Genomic DNA, 27,216 nt, shown 5'->3' with positions numbered 1-27,216 from the left:
ATAGCACTCACAGGATAGCCCGGGGCGCTAAGTTGCACTATAAAAAAAGCGTGGGTCACTTTTAACTTTAGTAACTATTGGATACCTTTAGTGATATTTAGGGAAGAGACCCCCGCTTTTCTTTAAGTTATTTAAATAGTAGTGTATTACTATATATTTAAAGAAACTCATTTATTTTCTACTTTTTAGTGCATTAGTACATAAAAGCTTGTTATTAAAACGTTTTTTATGAATTACTTTCTCGTAGAGAAAGTATTGTAATTGTGCACAAAAATCACATAAACTTTGACAGTTTCCACCATTTTACTTGTCAGTACTTCATCATAAATGGAGTATAGGGGACTTTTTTTTTAATCAGGCAAAAATTCAAAATCCTGCTTTATTAAAATTTTGGCGTTTTACACGTAATCGAGTTGGAAAAACTGGACTTTGCAATTCTGTCCGGATGTGTGGAATTGTGTCTGTAAACACGATAACTTGAGTACCTTTACAGCTAGGTTGATAACATTTCAAATACAAGTATTGTATCAAATTTGTAAATCCGTATTGACTTTTCAGCGATTTCAGATAACCAGTAGTTGAACTTTTTCTACTTTCAAGTTTTCAAAAGCCTATAACTTGAGTACTTTTTCAGATAGATAAATGAAATTTCACATACAAGTAAAAGATATAACTCTCTGCCTTCTATCAAATTTTGAGTTATTTTTTGTTGACCGGAAGTAGTAATTTACTCTATTTCTGATTTCTAAAAACATGCATGTGAATGTATAAAGTACTAATAATATCCCACACTATTATGCACATTTTGTTTGGCGTTCACTTGGTGTGCAGTTCTTTTTTCTATGAGATTCTATTCTATTTTAAAAAGTTTAAGTAACTAAAAATGGTTTTAAATATGTCTATATCCCGAGTTGCCATCCTCCATAGTGTTATATAAGAATATTTGATAAAACTTAGCGAAGATCACTTATTTTTTTTCACTACTTTAAATGTTTTAAATTTACAATAGAGTTGCATGACTAAAAACCATTGCGCGCATAATGAACGTCATGACGCGTGTATAGAAGTGCAGAATAGTTTGATGAGACAGCCTACTAATATCGACAAAATTTTAATTAATTCATAAAAGACTAATTAGGCAACCAGCTGGTAAGTAGGTCACCAACCAGTTTTACGGCTCAATAAAACCTGCATGAGCCATAGAACTGGTTGGTGACCTACTTACCAGCCCTATTAAGTCAAATTTAATGTCATGTTACATTGTCTTCATGTCTTGACCCACGTACGAACTACGAACCGTATCTGTCAGTAAGACCCCAAAAAAAGTACAAATGGTAATTGTCCATTGTTGAAACTAGATTGGTATCATTGAATAATACACAAAAATAATAATTATAAGTATATATTTCTGAAATGACCATTAAACATTGTTAAAAAAAGGAATAACGGTATCGACGTTTTAGGCAGCCATCATGACCATGACGACGGCTAATGTAAAGACCAACCTGGCATGTGCTTGATAAGCTTCCTGACTGGTGTCTCCACAACACCAGTCACTCTGTCTTTTGTTGCATTCCTCAAAGCTTCTCTCCACAAGGATGAGTTGATGATGACTTTAGCCACTAAACTGTAACACAAGGATGAGCTAATGGTGAACTCAACTTTAGCAAGTTTTCTCATCATTCATTTTGACCAATGGTCCCCAAACATTTTCGAGTGGCGACCCCCTTTTATAAAAAGTAAGCAGGTTTTCATTAAACACGTTAATGTCGTGGAATTGTTCAGCAAATCCAAGAGTTCATCTTGTAATTCATTGGGAATGCTGGCAACATCAAGGGAAGCTAAAATTGCGTAACGTGTCAACGCAGTTTCTTCTTCTTTCAGCTCAGTGAAAGTTGACGTGCAGTTAATTTTCAAGATGTTAAAGATGCCCAGAAATATCTTCTTTAAAATTTTTATTCATCTCATAATCAGATTCATCTACCATACTGCGCAGATTTTCAAACATGGCAATATTCCCAAGATATATTTTCTTTGCCAATTAGCAGCTTTGATAAAAATGCCAAGAGATTATCATGACAAGAGATATTATTTGTTTCTTTTCCTTGAAGCTTCCGGTTAAGCTTTTTTTGCTGTTTGAATATATCATCACAGGTATGCTACTCTTTGTCGTTAAAGTTTATCAAAAGGTCTAGTTTCCCTTGCACTTCCAAGAATAACTTGATTTCATCTTTCAAATCAAAGACATGATTCACAACTTTTCCTTTTGACAGCCAGCGTACTGTAGTGTAGAAAAACAAGCCTGTGATAGGAACACAGACGGGTGTTTAGGGCTCCAGATTACACAGACGGGTGTTTAGGGCTCCAGATTTACACAAACGGGTGTTTAGGGCTCCAGATTACACAGACGGGTGTTTAGGGCTCCAGATTTACACAGACGGGTGTTTAGGGCTCCAGATTTACACAGACGGGTGTTTAGGGCTCCAGATTACACAGACGGGTGTTTAGGGCTCCAGATTTACACAGACGGGTGTTTAGGGCTCCAGATTTACACAGACGGGTGTTTAGGGCTCCAGATTACACAGACGGGTGTTTAGGGCTCCAGATTTACACAGACGGGTGTTTAGGGCTCCAGATTTACACAGACGGGTGTTTAGGGCTCCAGATTTACACAGACGGGTGTTTAGGGCTCCAGATTACACAGACGGGTGTTTAGGGCTCCAGATTTACACAGACGGGTGTTTAGGGCTCCAGATTACACAGACGGGTGTTTAGGGCTCCAGATTACACAGACGGGTGTTTAGGGCTCCAGATTTACACAGACGGGTGTTTAGGGCTCCAGATTACACAGACGGGTGTTTAGGGCTCCAGATTTACACAGACGGGTATTTAGGGCTCCAGATTTACACAGACGGGTGTTTAGGGCTCCAGATTACACAGACGGGTGTTTAGGGCTCCAGATTTACACAGACTGGTGTTTAGGGCTCCAGATTTACACAGACGGGTGTTTAGGGCTCCAGATTACACAGACGGGTGTTTAGGGCTCCAGATTTACACAGACGGGTGTTTAGGGCTCCAGATTTACACAGACGGGTGTTTAGGGCTCCAGATTTACACAGACGGGTGTTTAGGGCTCCAGATTACACAGACGGGTGTTTAGGGCTCCAGATTACACAGACGGGTGTTTAGGGCTCCAGATTTACACAGACGGGTGTTTAGGGCTCCAGATTACACAGACGGGTGTTTAGGGCTCCAGATTTACACAGACGGGTGTTTAGGGCTCCAGATTTACACAGACGGGTGTTTAGGGCTCCAGATTACACAGACGGGTGTTTAGGGCTCCAGATTTACACAGACGGGTGTTTAGGGCTCCAGATTACACAGACGGGTGTTTAGGGCTCCAGATTTACACAGACGGGTGTTTAGGGCTCCAGATTACACAGACGGGTGTTTAGGGCTCCAGATTTACACAGACGGGTGTTTAGGGCTCCAGATTTACACAGACGGGTGTTTAGGGCTCCAGATTACACAGACGGGTGTTTAGGGCTCCAGATTTACACAGACGGGTGTTTAGGGCTCCAGATTTACACAGACGGGTGTTTAGGGCTCCAGATTTACACAGACGGGTGTTTAGGGCTCCAGATTTACACAGACGGGTGTTTAGGTCTCCAGATTACACAGACGGGTGTTTAGGGCTCCAGATTTACACAGACAGGTGTTTAGGGCTCCAGATTTACACAGACGGGTGTTTAGGGCTCCAGATTACACAGACAGGTGTTTAGGGCTCCAGATTTACACAGACGGGTGTTTAGAGCTCCAGATTTACACAGACGGGTGTTTAGGGCTCCAGATTTACACAGACGGGTGTTTAGGGCTCCAGATTTACACAGACGAGTGTTTAGGGCTCCAGATTTACACAGACAGGTGTTTAGGGCTCCAGATTTAATACAATTTACAACTTTTATTATTGAATTATGTGCCTCTAGCAAAGAAGTCGAACAAGTCTTGCTGGCGAGGGCATACTTGTGAATCATGCAGTGGATTCCCTTTGATTTGGGAGCTAAATTTTTTACTTTTTCTGAAAGCCCGATTTTGACCCAATCCCCACAGCCATTTTCCTATTTTAATCTTCCAGTATCAAAAAACGCATTTGTTTTTTCCATGATGTCTTCAATTTTTGTAGCAGTCAAGTTGACTACTAAATTGAAACTCTTCTTTAATATCATCTGAATGAATATATTCAACAGAGACACAAACATCTGTTGATTCATCAACTTGAAAAGCAACCAATGGTGAAAGCTTGGTATGATTCCAAATTTGTTCTTTAACATCTACAGTCATGTCTGCTGTACGCAGCTGAATAGTTTGATTAGACAGAGGTATTTGTTGCATCTTCAATATGCAGGCTTTGATGAGATTTCCTCCTATTGTGTGAAGGGTTTTTTACTTGGCAGCTTCTAATGTGATGCTTGCACTAGTGCTGTGTTTCCTTGGTGAAAACTTCCTGTTCAATCAAGTCTCTAATGTTTGCAACTCGCTTCATGCCGACGAAAGAACTCCATATCTTTTTTGGTGTGTTCCGAATAAATTGTCACAAAATGACTAAGAACAATCTGAAAACTTCAATACTCTGTTAATGTTTTTAAAACGTTAGCCGGGAAAACAAACGCTCGTCAAGATTTTGCATTAAAAAGCTAAATCGGAATAAATAATAAAATTAAAAAATTTTTTAGAAGTAGTTTGAGGAATAGTTCTGTCTTTCATCATTTAATATGAAATAATTCAAACTTCAAGACACCATTAAAAAACTTTAAAAAAATAAATTGTCATTGTATAGAGAATTGTTAAAGTCTATCAGTTTCAGGGTCACGACTCACAGTTTGGGAACCCATGATTTAGAATAAACAAAATATAACAGTAAACTTGAATCATTACTTTCTTCTTTATTCTAATTTGCTTTGAATGAAAATGTACAAAAAAGGTTGTAAATTGTAAAATCTGGCAAGTTAGTGGCTGAGCTAAGGACTAAGCTGGCCAGATGGAGGCTCACCTGGCAAGTTAGTGGCTAAGCTAAGGACTAAGCTGGCCAGGTAGTGCTTAACCTGGCAAGTTAGTGGCTGAGCTAAGGACTAAGCTGGCCAGATGGAGGCTCACCTGGCAAGTTAGTGGCTAAGCTAAGGACTAAGCTGGCCAGGTAGAGGCTCACCTGGCAAGTTAGTGGCTGAGCTAAGGACTAAGCTGGCCAGATGGAGGCTCACCTGGCAAGTTAGTGGCTGAGCTAAGGACTAAGCTGGCCAGGTAGTGCTTAACCTGGCAAGTTAGTGGCTGAGCTAAGGACTAAGCTGGCCAGGTAGTGCTTAACCTGGCAAGTTAGTGGCTGAGCTAAGGACTAAGCTGGCCAGGTAGTGCTTAACCTGGCAAGTTAGTGGCTGAGCTAAGGACTAAGCTGGCCAGGTAGTGCTTAACCTGGCAAGTTAGTGGCTGAGCTAAGGACTAAGCTGGCCAGGTAGTGCCTGGCCTAGATCTTACATGTGATTGTTCTCTATAGCTCTGTCCAGACAGTTCCTGCCCTCATCGTCCTTGAGTGACACATCAGCTCCCCAATCAATCAGCAGCTGTATAACGCGAGCGTGGCCAAAGCTTGAAGCCAGATGTAGGGGTGTGGTCTAAAAGACAGTAATACATTTTTAACTTTGATCATTTTAGAAGCTACGTGATTTGTTATTTTAAATTCAGGGATTAATGTGCTGAAAATGTTTAACTCATTGTGGTTGTAAGAAGATTGATGGTTGGTAAAATCAGAGTATCAGAGACCTAAAATTGATGGCTGGTAGAATCAAAATATCTGAGACCTAAAATTGATGGCTGGTAGAATCAAAATATCTGAGACCTAAAATTGATGGTTGGTAGAATCAAAGTATCTGAGACCTAAATATGATGGCTGGTAGAATCAAAGTATCTGAGACCTAAAATTGATGGTTGAGAGAATAAAGCATCTGAGACCTAAAATTGATGGTTCAGAGAATCAAAGTATCTGAGACCTAAAATTGATGGTTCAGAGAATCAAAAGTATCTGAGACCTAAAATTGATGGTTGAGAGAATCAAAGTATCTGAGACCTAAAATTGATGGTTGAGAGAATCAAAGTATCTGAGACCTAAAATTGATGGCTGGTAGAATCAAAGTATCTGAGACCTAAAATTGATGGCTGGTAGAATCAAAGTATCTGAGACCTAAAATTGATGGTTGAGAGAATCAAAGTATCTGAGACCTAAAATTGATGGCTGGTAGAATCAAAGTATCTGAGACCTAAAATTGATGGCTGGTAGAATCAAAGTATCTGAGACCTAAAATTGATGGTTGAGAGAATCAAAGTATCTGAGACCTAAAATTGATGGTTGGTAGAATCAAAGTATCTGAGACCTAAAATTGATGGTTGGTAGAATCAAAGTATCTGAGACCTAAAATTGATGGCTGAGAGAATCAAAGTATCTGAGACCTAAAATTGATGGCTGGTAGAATCAAAGTATCTGAGACCTAAAATTGATGGCTGGTAGAATCAAAGTATCTGAGACCTAAAATTGATGGTTGGTAGAATCAAAGTATCTGAGACCTAAAATTGATGGTTGAGAGAATCAAAGTATCTGAGACCTAAAATTGATGGCTGGTAGAATCAAAGTATCTGAGACCTAAAATTGATGGCTGGTAGAATCAAAGTATCTGAGACCTAAAATTGATGGTTGGTAGAATCAAAGTATCTGAGACCTAAAATTGATGGTTGAGAGAATCAAAGTATCTGAGACCTAAAATTGATGGCTGGTAGAATCAAAGTATCTGAGACCTAAAATTGATGGCTGGTAGAATCAAAGAATCTGAGACCTAAAATTGATGGTTGGTAGAATCAAAGTATCTGAGACCTAAAATTGATGGCTGAGAGAATCAAAGTATCTGAGACCTAAAATTGATGGTTGGGAGACCTAAAATTGATGGCTGGTAGAATCAAAGTATCTGAGACCTAAAATTGATGGCTGGTAGAATCAAAGTATCTGAGACCTAAAATTGATGGCTGGTAGAATCAAAGTATCTGAGACCTAAAATTGATGGCTGGTAGAATCAAAGTATCTGAGACCTAAAATTGATGGTTGGTAGAATCAAAGTATCTGAGACCTAAAATTGATGGCTGATAGAATCAAAGTATCTGAGACCTAAAATTGATGGTTGGTAGAATCAAAGTATCTGAGACCTAAAATTGATGGTTGGTAGAATCAAAGTATCTGAGACCTAAAATTGATGGTTGAGAGAATCAAAGTATCAGAGACCTAAAATTGATGGTTGAGAGAATCAAAGTATCTGAGACCTAAAATTGATGGCTGATAGAATCAAAGTATCTGAGACCTAAAATTGATGGTTGAGAGAATCAAAGTATCTGAGACCTAAAATTGATGGCTGGTAGAATCAAAGTATCTGAGACCTAAAATTGATGGTTGAGAGAATCAAAGTATCAGAGACCTAAAATTGATGGCTGAGAGAATCAAAGTATCTGAGACCTAAAATTGATGGTTGAGAGAATCAAAGTATCTGAGACCTAAAATTGATGGTTGAGAGAATCAAAGTATCTGAGACCTAAAATTGATGGCTGGTAGAATCAAAGTATCTGAGACCTAAAATTGATGGCTGAGAGAATCAAAGTATCTGAGACCTAAAATTGATGGCTGAGAGAATCAAAGTATCTGAGACCTAAAATTGATGGTTGGGAGACCTAAAATTGATGGCTGGTAGAATCAAAGTATCTGAGACCTAAAATTGATGGCTGGTAGAATCAAAGTATCTGAGACCTAAAATTGATGGTTGGTAGAATCAAAGTATCTGAGACCTAAAATTGATGGTTGAGAGAATCAAAGTATCTGAGACCTAAAATTGATGGCTGGTAGAATCAAAGTATCTGAGACCTAAAATTGATGGCTGGTAGAATCAAAGTATCTGAGACCTAAAATTGATGGTTGGTAGAATCAAAGTATCTCAGACCTAAAATTGATGGTTGAGAGAATCAAAGTATCTGAGACCTAAAATTGATGGCTGGTAGAATCAAAGTATCTGAGACCTAAATATGATGGCTGGTAGAATCAAAGTATCTAAGACCTAAAATTGATGGTTCAGAGAATCAAAGTATCTGAGACCTAAAAATGATGGTTGAGAAAATCAAAGTATCTGAGACCTAAAAATTGATGGTTGAGAGAATCAAAGTATCAGATACCTAAAAATTGATGGTTGAGAGAATCAGAGACCTAAAAATGATGGTTGAGAGAATCAAAGTATCAGAGACCTAAAAATTGATGGTTGAGAGAATCAGAGACCTAAAAATGATGGTTGAGAGAATCAAAGTATCTGAGACCTAAAAATGATGGTTGAGAGAATCAGAGACCTAAAATTGATGGTTGAGAGAATCAAAGTATCTGAGACCTAAAAATGATGGTTGAGAGAATCAGAGACCTAAAATTGATGGTTGAGAGAATCAAAGTATCTAAGACCTAAAAATGATGGTTGAGAGAATCAAAGTATCTGAGACCTAAAAATGATGGTTGAGAGAATCAGAGACCTAAAATTGATGGTTGAGAGAATCAAAGTATCTGAGACCTAAAAATGATGGTTGAGAGAATCAGAGACCTAAAATTGATGGTTGAGAGAATCAAAGTATCTGAGACCTAAAAATTGATGGTTGAGAGAATCAAAGTATCAGAGACCTAAAAATTGATGGTTGAGAGAATCAGAGACCTAAAAATGATGGTTGAGAGAATCAAAGTATCAGAGACCTAAAAATTGATGGTTGAGAGAATCAGAGACCTAAAAATGATGGTTGAGAGAATCAAAGTATCTGAGACCTAAAAATGATGGTTGAGAGAATCAGAGACCTAAAATTGATGGTTGAGAGAATCAAAGTATCTGAGACCTAAAAATGATGGTTGAGAGAATCAGAGACCTAAAATTGATGGTTGAGAGAATCAAAGTATCTAAGACCTAAAAATGATGGTTGAGAGAATCAAAGTATCTGAGACCTAAAAATGATGGTTAAGAGAATCAGAGACCTAAAATTGATGGTTGAGAGAATCAGAGACCTAAAATTGATGGTTGAGAGAATCAAAGTATCTGAGACCTAAAATTGATGGTTGAGAGAATCAGAGTATCTGAGACCTAAAATTGATGGTTGAGAGAATCAAAGTATCTGAGACCTAAAAATGATGGTTGAGAGAATCAGAGAAACAGAGACCTAAAATTGATGGTTGAGAGAATCAAAGTATCTGAGACCTAAAATTGATGGTTGAGAGAATCAGAGAATCAGAGACCTAAAATTGATGGTTGAGAGAATCAAAGTATCTGAGACCTAAAATTGATGGTTGGTAGAATCAAAGTATCTGAGACCTAAAATTGATGGTTGAGAGAATCAGAGTATCTGAGACCTAAAATTGATGGTTGGTAGAATCAAAGTATCTGAGACCTAAAATTGATGGTTGAGAGAATCAAAGTATCTGAGACCTAAAATTGATGGTTGAGAGAATCAAAGTATCTGAGACCTAAAATTGATGGCTGGTAGAATCAAAGTATCTGAGACCTAAAATTGATGGTTGAGAGAATCAAAGTATCAGAGACCTAAAATTGATGGTTGAGAGAATCAAAGTATCTGAGACCTAAAATTGATGGTTGAGAGAATCAAAGTATCTGAGACCTAAAATTGATGGTTGAGAGAATCAAAGTATCTGAGACCTAAAATTGATGGCTGGTAGAATCAAAGTATCTGAGACCTAAAATTGATGGCTGAGAGAATCAAAGTATCTGAGACCTAAAATTGATGGTTGGGAGACCTAAAATTGATGGCTGGTAGAATCAAAGTATCTGAGACGTAAAATTGATGGCTGGTAGAATCAAATTATCTGAGACCTAAAATTGATGGTTGGTAGAATCAAAGTATCTGAGACCTAGAATTGATGGTTGAGAGAATCAAAGTATCTGAGACCTAAAATTGATGGTTGGTAGAATCAAAGTATCTGAGACCTAAAATTGATGGTTGGTAGAATCAAAGTATCTGAGACCTAAAATTGATGGTTGGTAGAATCAAAGTATCTGAGACCTAAAATTGATGGTTGAGAGAATCAAAGTATCTGAGACCTAAAATTGATGGTTGAGAGAATCAAAGTATCTGAGACCTAAAATTGATGGCTGGTAGAATCAAAGTATCTGAGACCTAAAATTGATGGTTGAGAGAATCAAAGTATTAGAGACCTAAAATTGATGGTTGAGAGAATCAAAGTATCTGAGACCTAAAATTGATGGTTGAGAGAATCAAAGTATCTGAGACCTAAAATTGATGGTTGAGAGAATCAAAGTATCTGAGACCTAAAATTGATGGCTGGTAGAATCAAAGTATCTGAGACCTAAAATTGATGGCTGAGAGAATCAAAGTATCTGAGACCTAAAATTGATGGTTGGGAGACCTAAAATTGATGGCTGGTAGAATCAAAGTATCTGAGACCTAAAATTGATGGCTGGTAGAATCAAAGTATCTGAGACCTAAAATTGATGGCTGGTAGAATCAAAGTATCTGAGACCTAAAATTGATGGCTGGTAGAATCAAAGTATCTGAGACCTAAAATTGATGGTTGAGAGAATCAAAGTATCTGAGACCTAAAATTGATGGCTGGTAGAATCAAAGTATCTGAGACCTAAAATTGATGGCTGGTAGAATCAAAGTATCTGAGACCTAAAATTGATGGTTGAGAGAATCAAAGTATCTGAGACCTAAAATTGATGGTTGGTAGAATCAAAGTATCTGAGACCTAAAATTGATGGTTGGTAGAATCAAAGTATCTGAGACCTAAAATTGATGGCTGAGAGAATCAAAGTATCTGAGACCTAAAATTGATGGCTGGTAGAATCAAAGTATCTGAGACCTAAAATTGATGGCTGGTAGAATCAAAGTATCTGAGACCTAAAATTGATGGTTGGTAGAATCAAAGTATCTGAGACCTAAAATTGATGGTTGAGAGAATCAAAGTATCTGAGACCTAAAATTGATGGCTGGTAGAATCAAAGTATCTGAGACCTAAAATTGATGGCTGGTAGAATCAAAGTATCTGAGACCTAAAATTGATGGTTGGTAGAATCAAAGTATCTGAGACCTAAAATTGATGGTTGAGAGAATCAAAGTATCTGAGACCTAAAATTGATGGCTGGTAGAATCAAAGTATCTGAGACCTAAAATTGATGGCTGGTAGAATCAAAGAATCTGAGACCTAAAATTGATGGTTGGTAGAATCAAAGTATCTGAGACCTAAAATTGATGGCTGAGAGAATCAAAGTATCTGAGACCTAAAATTGATGGTTGGGAGACCTAAAATTGATGGCTGGTAGAATCAAAGTATCTGAGACCTAAAATTGATGGCTGGTAGAATCAAAGTATCTGAGACCTAAAATTGATGGCTGGTAGAATCAAAGTATCTGAGACCTAAAATTGATGGCTGGTAGAATCAAAGTATCTGAGACCTAAAATTGATGGTTGGTAGAATCAAAGTATCTGAGACCTAAAATTGATGGCTGATAGAATCAAAGTATCTGAGACCTAAAATTGATGGTTGGTAGAATCAAAGTATCTGAGACCTAAAATTGATGGTTGGTAGAATCAAAGTATCTGAGACCTAAAATTGATGGTTGAGAGAATCAAAGTATCAGAGACCTAAAATTGATGGTTGAGAGAATCAAAGTATCTGAGACCTAAAATTGATGGCTGATAGAATCAAAGTATCTGAGACCTAAAATTGATGGTTGAGAGAATCAAAGTATCTGAGACCTAAAATTGATGGCTGGTAGAATCAAAGTATCTGAGACCTAAAATTGATGGTTGAGAGAATCAAAGTATCAGAGACCTAAAATTGATGGTTGAGAGAATCAAAGTATCTGAGACCTAAAATTGATGGTTGAGAGAATCAAAGTATCTGAGACCTAAAATTGATGGTTGAGAGAATCAAAGTATCTGAGACCTAAAATTGATGGCTGGTAGAATCAAAGTATCTGAGACCTAAAATTGATGGCTGAGAGAATCAAAGTATCTGAGACCTAAAATTGATGGTTGGGAGACCTAAAATTGATGGCTGGTAGAATCAAAGTATCTGAGACCTAAAATTGATGGCTGGTAGAATCAAAGTATCTGAGACCTAAAATTGATGGTTGGTAGAATCAAAGTATCTGAGACCTAAAATTGATGGTTGAGAGAATCAAAGTATCTGAGACCTAAAATTGATGGCTGGTAGAATCAAAGTATCTGAGACCTAAAATTGATGGCTGGTAGAATCAAAGTATCTGAGACCTAAAATTGATGGTTGGTAGAATCAAAGTATCTCAGACCTAAAATTGATGGTTGAGAGAATCAAAGTATCTGAGACCTAAAATTGATGGCTGGTAGAATCAAAGTATCTGAGACCTAAATATGATGGCTGGTAGAATCAAAGTATCTAAGACCTAAAATTGATGGTTCAGAGAATCAAAGTATCTGAGACCTAAAAATGATGGTTGAGAGAATCAAAGTATCTGAGACCTAAAAATTGATGGTTGAGAGAATCAAAGTATCAGATACCTAAAAATTGATGGTTGAGAGAATCAGAGACCTAAAAATGATGGTTGAGAGAATCAAAGTATCAGAGACCTAAAAATTGATGGTTGAGAGAATCAGAGACCTAAAAATGATGGTTGAGAGAATCAAAGTATCTGAGACCTAAAAATGATGGTTGAGAGAATCAGAGACCTAAAATTGATGGTTGAGAGAATCAAAGTATCTGAGACCTAAAAATGATGGTTGAGAGAATCAGAGACCTAAAATTGATGGTTGAGAGAATCAAAGTATCTAAGACCTAAAAATGATGGTTGAGAGAATCAAAGTATCTGAGACCTAAAAATGATGGTTGAGAGAATCAGAGACCTAAAATTGATGGTTGAGAGAATCAAAGTATCTGAGACCTAAAAATGATGGTTGAGAGAATCAGAGACCTAAAATTGATGTTTGAGAGAATCAAAGTATCTGAGACCTAAAAATTGATGGTTGAGAGAATCAAAGTATCAGAGACCTAAAAATTGATGGTTGAGAGAATCAGAGACCTAAAAATGATGGTTGAGAGAATCAAAGTATCAGAGACCTAAAAATTGATGGTTGAGAGAATCAGAGACCTAAAAATGATGGTTGAGAGAATCAAAGTATCTGAGACCTAAAAATGATGGTTGAGAGAATCAGAGACCTAAAATTGATGGTTGAGAGAATCAAAGTATCTGAGACCTAAAAATGATGGTTGAGAGAATCAGAGACCTAAAATTGATGGTTGAGAGAATCAAAGTATCTAAGACCTAAAAATGATGGTTGAGAGAATCAAAGTATCTGAGACCTAAAAATGATGGTTAAGAGAATCAGAGACCTAAAATTGATGGTTGAGAGAATCAGAGACCTAAAATTGATGGTTGAGAGAATCAAAGTATCTGAGACCTAAAATTGATGGTTGAGAGAATCAGAGTATCTGAGACCTAAAATTGATGGTTGAGAGAATCAAAGTATCTGAGACCTAAAAATGATGGTTGAGAGAATCAGAGAAACAGAGACCTAAAATTGATGGTTGAGAGAATCAAAGTATCTGAGACCTAAAATTGATGGTTGAGAGAATCAGAGAATCAGAGACCTAAAATTTATGGTTGAGAGAATCAAAGTATCTGAGACCTAAAATTGATGGTTGGTAGAATCAAAGTATCTGAGACCTAAAATTGATGGTTGAGAGAATCAGAGTATCTGAGACCTAAAATTGATGGTTGGTAGAATCAAAGTATCTGAGACCTAAAATTGATGGTTGAGAGAATCAAAGTATCTGAGACCTAAAATTGATGGTTGAGAGAATCAAAGTATCTGAGACCTAAAATTGATGGCTGGTAGAATCAAAGTATCTGAGACCTAAAATTGATGGTTGAGAGAATCAAAGTATCAGAGACCTAAAATTGATGGTTGAGAGAATCAAAGTATCTGAGACCTAAAATTGATGGTTGAGAGAATCAAAGTATCTGAGACCTAAAATTGATGGTTGAGAGAATCAAAGTATCTGAGACCTAAAATTGATGGCTGGTAGAATCAAAGTATCTGAGACCTAAAATTGATGGCTGAGAGAATCAAAGTATCTGAGACCTAAAATTGATGGTTGGGAGACCTAAAATTGATGGCTGGTAGAATCAAAGTATCTGAGACGTAAAATTGATGGCTGGTAGAATCAAATTATCTGAGACCTAAAATTGATGGTTGGTAGAATCAAAGTATCTGAGACCTAGAATTGATGGTTGAGAGAATCAAAGTATCTGAGACCTAAAATTGATGGTTGGTAGAATCAAAGTATCTGAGACCTAAAATTGATGGTTGGTAGAATCAAAGTATCTGAGACCTAAAATTGATGGTTGGTAGAATCAAAGTATCTGAGACCTAAAATTGATGGTTGAGAGAATCAAAGTATCTGAGACCTAAAATTGATGGTTGAGAGAATCAAAGTATCTGAGACCTAAAATTGATGGCTGGTAGAATCAAAGTATCTGAGACCTAAAATTGATGGTTGAGAGAATCAAAGTATTAGAGACCTAAAATTGATGGTTGAGAGAATCAAAGTATCTGAGACCTAAAATTGATGGTTGAGAGAATCAAAGTATCTGAGACCTAAAATTGATGGTTGAGAGAATCAAAGTATCTGAGACCTAAAATTGATGGCTGGTAGAATCAAAGTATCTGAGACCTAAAATTGATGGCTGAGAGAATCAAAGTATCTGAGACCTAAAATTGATGGTTGGGAGACCTAAAATTGATGGCTGGTAGAATCAAAGTATCTGAGACCTAAAATTGATGGCTGGTAGAATCAAAGTATCTGAGACCTAAAATTGATGGTTGGTAGAATCAAAGTATCTGAGACCTAAAATTGATGGTTGAGAGAATCAAAGTATCTGAGACCTAAAAATGATGGTTGAGAGAATCAAAGTATCTGAGACCTAAAATTGATGGTTGGTAGAATCAAAGTATCTGAGACCTAAAATTGATGGTTGGTAGAATCAAAGTATCTGAGACCTAAAATTGATGGTTGGTAGAATCAAAGTATCTGAGACCTAAAATTGATGGTTGAGAGAATCAAAGTATCTGAGACCTAAAATTGATGGTTGAGAGAATCAAAGTATCTGAGACCTAAAATTGATGGCTGGTAGAATCAAAGTATCTGAGACCTAAAATTGATGGTTGAGAGAATCAAAGTATCAGAGACCTAAAATTGATGGTTGAGAGAATCAAAGTATCTGAGACCTAAAATTGATGGTTGAGAGAATCAAAGTATCTGAGACCTAAAATTGATGGTTAGGAGAATCAAAGTATCTGAGACCTAAAATTGATGGCTGGTAGAATCAAAGTATCTGAGACCTAAAATTGATGGCTGAGAGAATCAAAGTATCTGAGACCTAAAATTGATGGTTGGGAGACCTAAAATTGATGGCTGGTAGAATCAAAGTATCTGAGACCTAAAATTGATGGCTGGTAGAATCAAAGTATCTGAGACCTAAAATTGATGGTTGGTAGAATCAAAGTATCTGAGACCTAAAATTGATGGTTGAGAGAATCAAAGTATCTGAGACCTAAAATTGATGGCTGGTAGAATCAAAGTATCTGAGACCTAAAATTGATGGCTGGTAGAATCAAAGTATCTGAGACCTAAAATTGATGGTTGGTAGAATCAAAGTATCTCAGACCTAAAATTGATGGTTGAGAGAATCAAAGTATCTGAGACCTAAAATTGATGGCTGGTAGAATCAAAGTATCTGAGACCTAAATATGATGGCTGGTAGAATCAAAGTATCTAAGACCTAAAATTGATGGTTCAGAGAATCAAAGTATCTGAGACCTAAAAATGATGGTTGAGAGAATCAAAGTATCTGAGACCTAAAAATTGATGGTTGAGAGAATCAAAGTATCAGAGACCTAAAAATTGATGGTTGAGAGAATCAGAGACCTAAAAATGATGGTTGAGAGAATCAAAGTATCAGAGACCTAAAAATTGATGGTTGAGAGAATCAGAGACCTAAAAATGATGGTTGAGAGAATCAAAGTATCTGAGACCTAAAAATGATGGTTGAGAGAATCAGAGACCTAAAATTGATGGTTGAGAGAATCAAAGTATCTGAGACCTAAAAATGATGGTTGAGAGAATCAGAGACCTAAAATTGATGGTTGAGAGAATCAAAGTATCTAAGACCTAAAAATGATGGTTGAGAGAATCAAAGTATCTGAGACCTAAAAATGATGGTTGAGAGAATCAGAGACCTAAAATTGATGGTTGAGAGAATCAAAGTATCTGAGACCTAAAAATGATGGTTGAGAGAATCAGAGACCTAAAATTGATGGTTGAGAGAATCAAAGTATCTGAGACCTAAAATTGATGGTTGAGAGAATCAGAGTATCTGAGACCTAAAATTGATGGTTGAGAGAATCAAAGTATCTGAGACCTAAAAATGATGGTTGAGAGAATCAGAGACCTAAAATTGATGGTTGAGAGAATCAAAGTATCTGAGACCTAAAATTGATGGTTGAGAGAATCAGAGTATCTGAGACCTAAAATTGATGGTTGAGAGAATCAAAGTATCTGAGACCTAAAAATGATGGTTGAGAGAATCAGAGAAACAGAGACCTAAAATTGATGGTTGAGAGAATCAAAGTATCTGAGACCTAAAATTGATGGTTGGTAGAATCAAAGTATCTGAGACCTAAAATTGATGGTTGAGAGAATCAAAGTATCTGAGACCTAAAATTGATGGTTGAGAGAATCAGAGAATCAGAGACCTAAAATTGATGGTTGAGAGAATCAAAGTATCTGAGACCTAAAATTGATGGTTGGTAGAATCAAAGTATCTGAGACCTAAAATTGATGGTTGAGAGAATCAAAGTATCTGAGACCTAAAATTGATGGTTGAGAGAATCAAAGTATCTGAGACCTAAAATTGATGGCTGGTAGAATCAAAGTATCTGAGACCTAAAATTGATGGTTGAGAGAATCAAAGTATCAGAGACCTAAAATTGATGGTTGAGAGAATCAAAGTATCTGAGACCTAAAATTGATGGTTGAGAGAATCAAAGTATCTGAGACCTAAAATTGATGGTTGAGAGAATCAAAGTATCTGAGACCTAAAATTGATGGCTGGTAGAATCAAAGTATCTGAGACCTAAAATTGATGGCTGAGAGAATCAAAGTATCTGAGACCAAAAATTGATGGTTGGGAGACCTAAAATTGATGGCTGGTAGAATCAAAGTATCTGAGACGTAAAATTGATGGCTGGTAGAATCAAATTATCTGAGACCTAAAATTGATGGTTGGTAGAATCAAAGTATCTGAGACCTAAAATTGATGGTTGAGAGAATCAAAGTATCTGAGACCTAAAATTGATGGTTGGTAGAATCAAAGTATCTGAGACCTAAAATTGATGGTTGGTAGAATCAAAGTATCTGAGACCTAAAATTGATGGTTGGTAGAATCAAAGTATCTGAGACCTAAAATTGATGGTTGAGAGAATCAAAGTATCTGAGACCTAAAATTGATGGTTGAGAGAATCAAAGTATCTGAGACCTAAAATTGATGGCTGGTAGAATCAAAGTATCTGAGACCTAAAATTGATGGTTGAGAGAATCAAAGTATCAGAGACCTAAAATTGATGGTTGAGAGAATCAAAGTATCTGAGACCTAAAATTGATGGTTGAGAGAATCAAAGTATCTGAGACCTAAAATTGATGGTTGAGAGAATCAAAGTATCTGAGACCTAAAATTGATGGCTGGTAGAATCAAAGTATCTGAGACCTAAAATTGATGGCTGAGAGAATCAAAGTATCTGAGACCTAAAATTGATGGTTGGGAGACCTAAAATTGATGGCTGGTAGAATCAAAGTATCTGAGACCTAAAATTGATGGCTGGTAGAATCAAAGTATCTGAGACCTAAAATTGATGGTTGGTAGAATCAAAGTATCTGAGACCTAAAATTGATGGTTGAGAGAATCAAAGTATCTGAGACCTAAAAATGATGGTTGAGAGAATCAAAGTATCTGAGACCTAAAATTGATGGTTGGTAGAATCAAAGTATCTGAGACCTAAAATTGATGGTTGGTAGAATCAAAGTATCTGAGACCTAAAATTGATGGCTGGTAGAATCAAAGTATCTGAGACCTAAAATTGATGGTTGAGAGAATCAAAGTATCAGAGACCTAAAATTGATGGTTGAGAGAATCAAAGTATCTGAGACCTAAAATTGATGGTTGAGAGAATCAAAGTATCTGAGACCTAAAATTGATGGTTGAGAGAATCAAAGTATCTGAGACCTAAAATTGATGGCTGGTAGAATCAAAGTATCTGAGACCTAAAATTGATGGCTGAGAGAATCAAAGTATCTGAGACCTAAAATTGATGGTTGGGAGACCTAAAATTGATGGCTGGTAGAATCAAAGTATCTGAGACCTAAAATTGATGGCTGGTAGAATCAAAGTATCTGAGACCTAAAATTGATGGTTGGTAGAATCAAAGTATCTGAGACCTAAAATTGATGGTTGAGAGAATCAAAGTATCTGAGACCTAAAAATGATGGTTGAGAGAATCAAAGTATCTGAGACCTAAAATTGATGGTTGGTAGAATCAAAGTATCTGAGACCTAAAATTGATGGTTGGTAGAATCAAAGTATCTGAGACCTAAAATTGATGGTTGGTAGAATCAAAGTATCTGAGACCTAAAATTGATGGTTGAGAGAATCAAAGTATCTGAGACCTAAAATTGATGGTTGAGAGAATCAAAGTATCTGAGACCTAAAATTGATGGCTGGTAGAATCAAAGTATCTGAGACCTAAAATTGATGGTTGAGAGAATCAAAGTATCTGAGACCTAAAATTGATGGCTGGTAGAATCAAAGTATCTGAGACCTAAAATTGATGGCTGAGAGAATCAAAGTATCTGAGACCTAAAATTGATGGTTGGGAGACCTAAAATTGATGGCTGGTAGAATCAAAGTATCTGAGACCTAAAATTGATGGCTGAGAGAATCAAAGTATCTGAGACCTAAAATTGATGGTTGAGAGAATCAAAGTATCTGAGACCTAAAATTGATGGCTGGTAGAATCAAAGTATCTGAGACCTAAAATTGATGGTTGAGAGAATCAAAGTATCTGAGACCTAAAATTGATGGCTGGTAGAATCAAAGTATCTGAGACCTAAAATTGATGGCTGAGAGAATCAAAGTATCTGAGACCTAAAATTGATGGTTGGGAGACCTAAAATTGATGGCTGGTAGAATCAAAGTATCTGAGACCTAAAATTGATGGCTGGTAGAATCAAAGTATCTGAGACCTAAAATTGATGGTTGGTAGAATCAAAGTATCTGAGACCTAAAATTGATGGTTGAGAGAATCAAAGTATCTGAGACCTAAAATTGATGGCTGGTAGAATCAAAGTATCTGAGACCTAAAATTGATGGCTGGTAGAATCAAAGTATCTGAGACCTAAAATTGATGGTTGGTAGAATCAAAGTATCTGAGACCTAAAATTGATGGTTGAGAGAATCAAAGTATCTGAGACCTAAAATTGATGGCTGGTAGAATCAAAGTATCTGAGACCTAAATATGATGGCTGGTAGAATCAAAGTATCTAAGACCTAAAATTGATGGTTCAGAGAATCAAAGTATCTGAGACCTAAAAATGATGGTTGAGAGAATCAAAGTATCTGAGACCTAAAAATTGATGGTTGAGAGAATCAAAGTATCAGAGACCTAAAAATTGATGGTTGAGAGAATCAGAGACCTAAAAATGATGGTTGAGAGAATCAAAGTATCAGAGACCTAAAAATTGATGGTTGAGAGAATCAGAGACCTAAAAATGATGGTTGAGAGAATCAAAGTATCTGAGACCTAAAAATGATGGTTGAGAGAATCAGAGACCTAAAATTGATGGTTGAGAGAATCAAAGTATCTGAGACCTAAAAATGATGGTTGAGAGAATCAGAGACCTAAAATTGATGGTTGAGAGAATCAAAGTATCTAAGACCTAAAAATGATGGTTGAGAGAATCAAAGTATCTGAGACCTAAAAATGATGGTTGAGAGAATCAGAGACCTAAAATTGATGGTTGAGAGAATCAAAGTATCTGAGACCTAAAAATGATGGTTGAGAGAATCAGAGACCTAAAATTGATGGTTGAGAGAATCAAAGTATCTGAGACCTAAAATTGATGGTTGAGAGAATCAGAGTATCTGAGACCTAAAATTGATGGTTGAGAGAATCAAAGTATCTGAGACCTAAAAATGATGGTTGAGAGAATCAGAGACCTAAAATTGATGGTTGAGAGAATCAAAGTATCTGAGACCTAAAATTGATGGTTGAGAGAATCAGAGTATCTGAGACCTAAAATTGATGGTTGAGAGAATCAAAGTATCTGAGACCTAAAAATGATGGTTGAGAGAATCAGAGAAACAGAGACCTAAAATTGATGGTTGAGAGAATCAAAGTATCTGAGACCTAAAATTGATGGTTGAGAGAATCAGAGAATCAGAGACCTAAAATTGATGGTTGAGAGAATCAAAGTATCTGAGACCTAAAATTGATGGTTGGTAGAATCAAAGTATCTGAGACCTAAAATTGATGGTTGAGAGAATCAGAGTATCTGAGACCTAAAATTGATGTTTGAGAGAATCAGAGACCTAAAATTGATGGTTGAGAGTATCTGAGACCTAAAATTGATGGTTGAGAGAATCAGAGACCTAAAATTAATGGTTGAGAGAATCAGAGACCTAAAATTGATGGTTGAGAGAATCAGAGACCTAAAATTGATGGTTGAGAGAATCAGAGACCTAAAATTGATGGTTGAGAGAATCAGAGACCTAAAATTGATGGTTGAGAGAATCAGAGACCTAAAATTGATGGTTGAGAGAATCAGAGACCTAAAATTGATGGTTGAGAGAATCAGAGACCTAAAATTGATGGTTGAGAGAATCAGAGACCTTATTCTTATCAGTGGGTTCCAGCGCTGCATCTTCCTTTAAGAGAATCAGACAAGTTTTGGTCCAACCTTTGGAAGCAGCTAGGTCTAGAGGCGTCCATCTGTTGAAGTTCCTGCAAGAGATACATACTTCGGCTCATTACGAGTTGGTTACATAAGGCAAATGGGAATTCCCATTGCTCAACCCCAGCTGAAATGAATTAATGAGAAAACCCACACACCAAGTAGAATAAACCCACACAACAAGTAGAATAAACCCACACACCAAGTAGAATAAACCCACACAACAAGTAGAATAAACCCACACAACAAGTAGAATAAACCCACACAACAAGTAGAATAAACCCACACAACTAGAATAAACCCACACACCTAGAATAAACCCACACAAGTAGAATAAACCCACACAAGTAGAATAAACCCACACAACAAGTAGAATAAACCCACACACCAAGTAGAATAAACCCACACAACAAGTAGAATAAACCCACACAACAACTAGAATAAACCCACACAACAAGTAGAATAAACCCACACAACAACTAGAATAAACCCACACAACAAGTAGAATAAACCCACACAACTAGAATAAACCCACACACCTAGAATAAACCCACACAAGTAGAATAAACCCACACAAGTAGAATAAACCCACACAACAAGTAGAATAAACCCACACACCAAATAGAATAAACCCACACAACAAGTAGAATAAACCCACACAACAAGTAGAATAAACCCACACACCAAGTAGAATAAACCCACACAACAAGTAGAATAAACCCACACAACAAGTAGAATAAACCCACACAAGTGGAATAAACCCACACAACAAGTAGAATAAACCCACACAACAAGTAGAATAAACCCACACACCAAGTAGAATAAACCCACACAACAAGTAGAATAAACCCACACACCAAGTAGAATAAACCCACACAACAAGTAGAATAAACCCACACAACAAGTAGAATAAACCCACACAAGTGGAATAAACCCACACAACAAGTAGAATAAACCCACACAAGTAGAATAAACCCACACAACTAGAATAAACCCACACAACAAGTAGAATAAACCCACACAACAAGTAGAATAAACCCACACAACAAGTAGAATAAACCCACACAACAAGTAGAATAAACCCACACAACAAGTAGAATAAACCCACACAACAAGTAGAATAAACCCACACACCAAGTAGAATAAACCCACACAACAAGTAGAATAAACCCACACAACAAGTAGAATAAACCCACACAACAAGTAGAATAAACCCACACAACTAGAATAAACCCACACACCTAGAATAAACCCACACAAGTAGAATAAACCCACACAAGTAGAATAAACCCACACAACAAGTAGAATAAACCCACACACCAAGTAGAATAAACCCACACAACAAGTAGAATAAACCCACACAACAAGTAGAATAAACCCACACACCAAGTAGAATAAACCCACACAACAAGTAGAATAAACCCACACAACAAGTAGAATAAACCCACACAAGTGGAATAAACCCACACAACAAGTAGAATAAACCCACACAACAAGTAGAATAAACCCACACACCAAGTAGAATAAACCCACACAACAAGTAGAATAAACCCACACACCAAGTAGAATAAACCCACACAACAAGTAGAATAAACCCACACAACAAGTAGAATAAACCCACACAAGTGGAATAAACCCACACAACAAGTAGAATAAACCCACACAACAAGTAGAATAAACCCACACAACAAGTAGAATAAACCCACACAACAAGTAGAATAAACCCACACAAGTAGAATAAACCCACACAACAAGTAGAATAAACCCACACAACAAGTAGAATAAACCCACACAAAGAGAAGAATAAACCCACACACCAAGAAGAATAAACCCACACAACAAGTAGAATAAACCCACACACCAAGTAGAATAAACCCACACAACAACTAGAATAAACCCACACAACAAGTAGAATAAACCCACACAACTAGAATAAACCCACACAACAAGTAGAATAAACCCACACAACAACTAGAATAAACCCACACAACAAGTAGAATAAACCCACACAACAAGTAGAATAAACCCACACAACAAGTAGAATAAACCCACACAACAAGTATAATAAACCCACACAACAAGTAGAATAAACCCACACAAGTAGAATAAACCCACACAACAAGTGGAATAAACCCACACAACAAGTAGAATAAACCCACACAACAAGTAGAATAAACCCACACAAGTAGAATAAACCCACACAACAAGTGGAATAAACCCACACAACAAGTAGAATAAACCCACACAAGTAGAATAAACCCACACAACTAGAATAAACCCACACAACAAGTAGAATAAACCCACACAACAAGTAGAATAAACCCACACAACAAGTAGAATAAACCCACACAACAAGTAGAATAAACCCACACAAGTAGAATAAACCCACACAACTAGAATAAACCCACACAACAAGTAGAATAAACCCACACAACAAGTAGAATAAACCCACACAACAAGTAGAATAAACCCACACAACAAGTAGAATAAACCCACACACCAAGTAGAATAAACCCACACACCAAGTGGAATAAACCCACACAACAAGTAGAATAAACCCACACACCAAGAAGAATAAACCCACACAACAACTAGAATAAACCCACACAACAAGTAGAATAAACCCACACAAGTAGAATAAACCCACACAACAAGTAGAATAAACCCACACAACAAGTAGAATAAACCCACACAACAAGTAGAATAAACCCACACAACAAGTAGAATAAACCCACACAACAACTAGAATAAACCCACACAACAAGTAGAATAAACCCACACAACAAGTAGAATAAACCCACACACCAAGTGGAATAAACCCACACAACAAGTAGAATAAACCCACACAACAAGTAGAATAAACCCACACAAGTGGAATAAACCCACACAACTAGTAGAATAAACCCACACAACAAGTAGAATAAACCCACACAACAACTAGAATAACCCACACAACAAGTAGAATAAACCCACACAACAAGTAGAATAAACCCACACAACAAGTAGAATAAACCCACACAACAAGTAGAATAAACCCACACAACAAGTAGAATAAACCCACACAACTAGAATAAACCCACACAACTAGAATAAACCCACACAACAAGTAGAATAAACCCACACAACAAGTAGAATAAACCCACACAACAAGTAGAATAAACCCACACAACAAGTAGAATAAACCCACACAACAAGTAGAATAAACCCACACAACAAGTAGAATAAACCCACACAACTAGAATAAACCCACACAACAACTAGAATAAACCCACACAACAAGTAGAATAAACCCACACAACAAGTAGAATAAACCCACACAACAAGTAGAATAAACCCACACAACTAGAATAAACCCACACAACAACTAGAATAAACCCACACAACAAGTAGAATAAACCCACACAACAAGTAGAATAAACCCACACAACAAGTAGAATAAACCCACACAACAAGTAGAATAAACCCACACAACAACTAGAATAAACCCACACAACAAGTAGAATAAACCCACACAACAAGTGGATTAAACCCACACACCTAGAATAAACCCACACAACTAGAATAAACCCACACAACAAATGGAATAAACCCACACAACAAATTGAATAAACCCACACAACAAGTAGAATAAACCCACACAACAAGTAGAATAAACCCACACAAGTGGAATAAACCCACACAACAAGTAGAATAAACCCACACAACAAGTAGAATAAACCCACACAACAAGTAGAATAAACCCACACAACAAGTATAATAAACCCACACAACAAGTAGAATAAACCCACACAAGTAGAATAAACCCACACAACAAGTGGAATAAACCCACACAACAAGTAGAATAAACCCACACAACAAGTAGAATAAACCCACACAAGTAGAATAAACCCACACAACAAGTGGAATAAACCCACACAACAAGTAGAATAAACCCACACAAGTAGAATAAACCCACACAACTAGAATAAACCCACACAACAAGTAGAATAAACCCACACAACAAGTAGAATAAACCCACACAACAAGTAGAATAAACCCACACAACAAGTAGAATAAACCCACACAAGTAGAATAAACCCACACAACTAGAATAAACCCACACAACAAGTAGAATAAACCCACACAACAAGTAGAATAAACCCACACAACAAGTAGAATAAACCCACACAACAAGTAGAATAAACCCACACACCAAGTAGAATAAACCCACACACCAAGTGGAATAAACCCACACAACAAGTAGAATAAACCCACACACCAAGAAGAATAAACCCACACAACAACTAGAATAAACCCACACAACAAGTAGAATAAACCCACACAAGTAGAATAAACCCACACAACAAGTAGAATAAACCCACACAACAAGTAGAATAAACCCACACAACAAGTAGAATAAACCCACACAACAAGTAGAATAAACCCACACAACAACTAGAATAAACCCACACAACAAGTAGAATAAACCCACACAACAAGTAGAATAAACCCACACACCAAGTGGAATAAACCCACACAACAAGTAGAATAAACCCACACAACAAGTAGAATAAACCCACACAAGTGGAATAAACCCACACAACTAGTAGAATAAACCCACACAACAAGTAGAATAAACCCACACAACAACTAGAATAACCCACACAACAAGTAGAATAAACCCACACAACAAGTAGAATAAACCCACACAACAAGTAGAATAAACCCACACAACAAGTAGAATAAACCCACACAACAAGTAGAATAAACCCACACAACTAGAATAAACCCACACAACTAGAATAAACCCACACAACAAGTAGAATAAACCCACACAACAAGTAGAATAAACCCACACAACAAGTAGAATAAACCCACACAACAAGTAGAATAAACCCACACAACAAGTAGAATAAACCCACACAACAAGTAGAATAAACCCACACAACTAGAATAAACCCACACAACAACTAGAATAAACCCACACAACAAGTAGAATAAACCCACACAACAAGTAGAATAAACCCACACAACAAGTAGAATAAACCCACACAACTAGAATAAACCCACACAACAACTAGAATAAACCCACACAACAAGTAGAATAAACCCACACAACAAGTAGAATAAACCCACACAACAAGTAGAATAAACCCACACAACAAGTAGAATAAACCCACACAACAACTAGAATAAACCCACACAACAAGTAGAATAAACCCACACAACAAGTGGATTAAACCCACACACCTAGAATAAACCCACACAACTAGAATAAACCCACACAACAAATGGAATAAACCCACACAACAAATTGAATAAACCCACACAACAAGTAGAATAAACCCACACAACAAGTAGAATAAACCCACACAAGTGGAATAAACCCACACAACAAGTAGAATAAACCCACACAACAAGTAGAATAAACCCACACAACTAGAATAAACCCACACAACAAGTAGAATAAACCCACACAACAAGTAGAATAAACCCACACAACAAGTAGAATAAACCCACATAACAAGTAGAATAAACCCACACACCAAGTATAATAAACCCACACAAAGAGTAGAATAAACCCACACAACTAGAATAAACCCACACAACAAGTATAATAAACCCACACAACAAGTAGAATAAACCCACACAACAAGTAGAATAAACCCACACAACAAGTAGAATAAACCCACACAACAAGTAGAATAAACCCACACAACAAGTAGAATAAACCCACACAACAAGTAGAATAAACCCACACAACAAGTAGAATAAACACACACAACAAGTAGAATAAACCCACACAACAAGTAGAATAAACCCACACAACAAGTAGAATAAACCCACACAACAAGTATAATAAACCCACACAAGTAGAATAAACCCACACAAGTAGAATAAACCCACACACCTAGAATAAACCCACACACCAAGTAGAATAAACCCACACAAGTAGACTAAACCCACACAACAAGTAGAATAAACCCACACAACAAATAGAATAAACCCACACAAGTAGAATAAACCCACACAACAAGTAGAATAAACCCACACAACAACTAGAATAAACCCACACAACAAGTAGAATAAACCCACACACCAAGTAGAATAAA

At 36.8% G+C, this 27,216-nt stretch overlaps 1 protein-coding gene across 3 annotated transcripts in view; it reads right to left on the bottom strand.

The window, feature by feature from the left end:
• LOC131931181 (transient receptor potential cation channel subfamily A member 1 homolog) overlaps positions 1–27,216 on the bottom strand; it is a 132,359-nt gene that overhangs the window by 27,008 nt on the left and 78,135 nt on the right. For 2 of the 3 annotated variants that reach the window (XM_059287888.1, XM_059287903.1), the window contains exons 14-16: positions 21,063–21,174; positions 5,530–5,666; positions 1,506–1,645 (exon numbers count right to left, since the gene is read on the bottom strand). In XM_059287888.1, the coding sequence (XP_059143871.1) occupies positions 1,506–1,645; positions 5,530–5,666; positions 21,063–21,174 (389 nt within the window). The remainder of the gene's footprint in view (positions 1–1,505; positions 1,646–5,529; positions 5,667–21,062; positions 21,175–27,216) is intronic. The other variant, XM_059287898.1, reaches the window with a different exon arrangement.

The sequence above is a fragment of the Physella acuta genome, unplaced genomic scaffold, assembly GCF_028476545.2.
Source record: "Physella acuta isolate Inbredline_101_S28 unplaced genomic scaffold, ASM2847654v3 ptg000103l, whole genome shotgun sequence".
Lineage (NCBI taxonomy): Eukaryota > Metazoa > Mollusca > Gastropoda > Physidae > Physella > Physella acuta.
The sequence above is the reverse complement of the archived record's forward strand: the minus strand, read 5'-3'. Positions and strand labels throughout refer to the sequence as shown.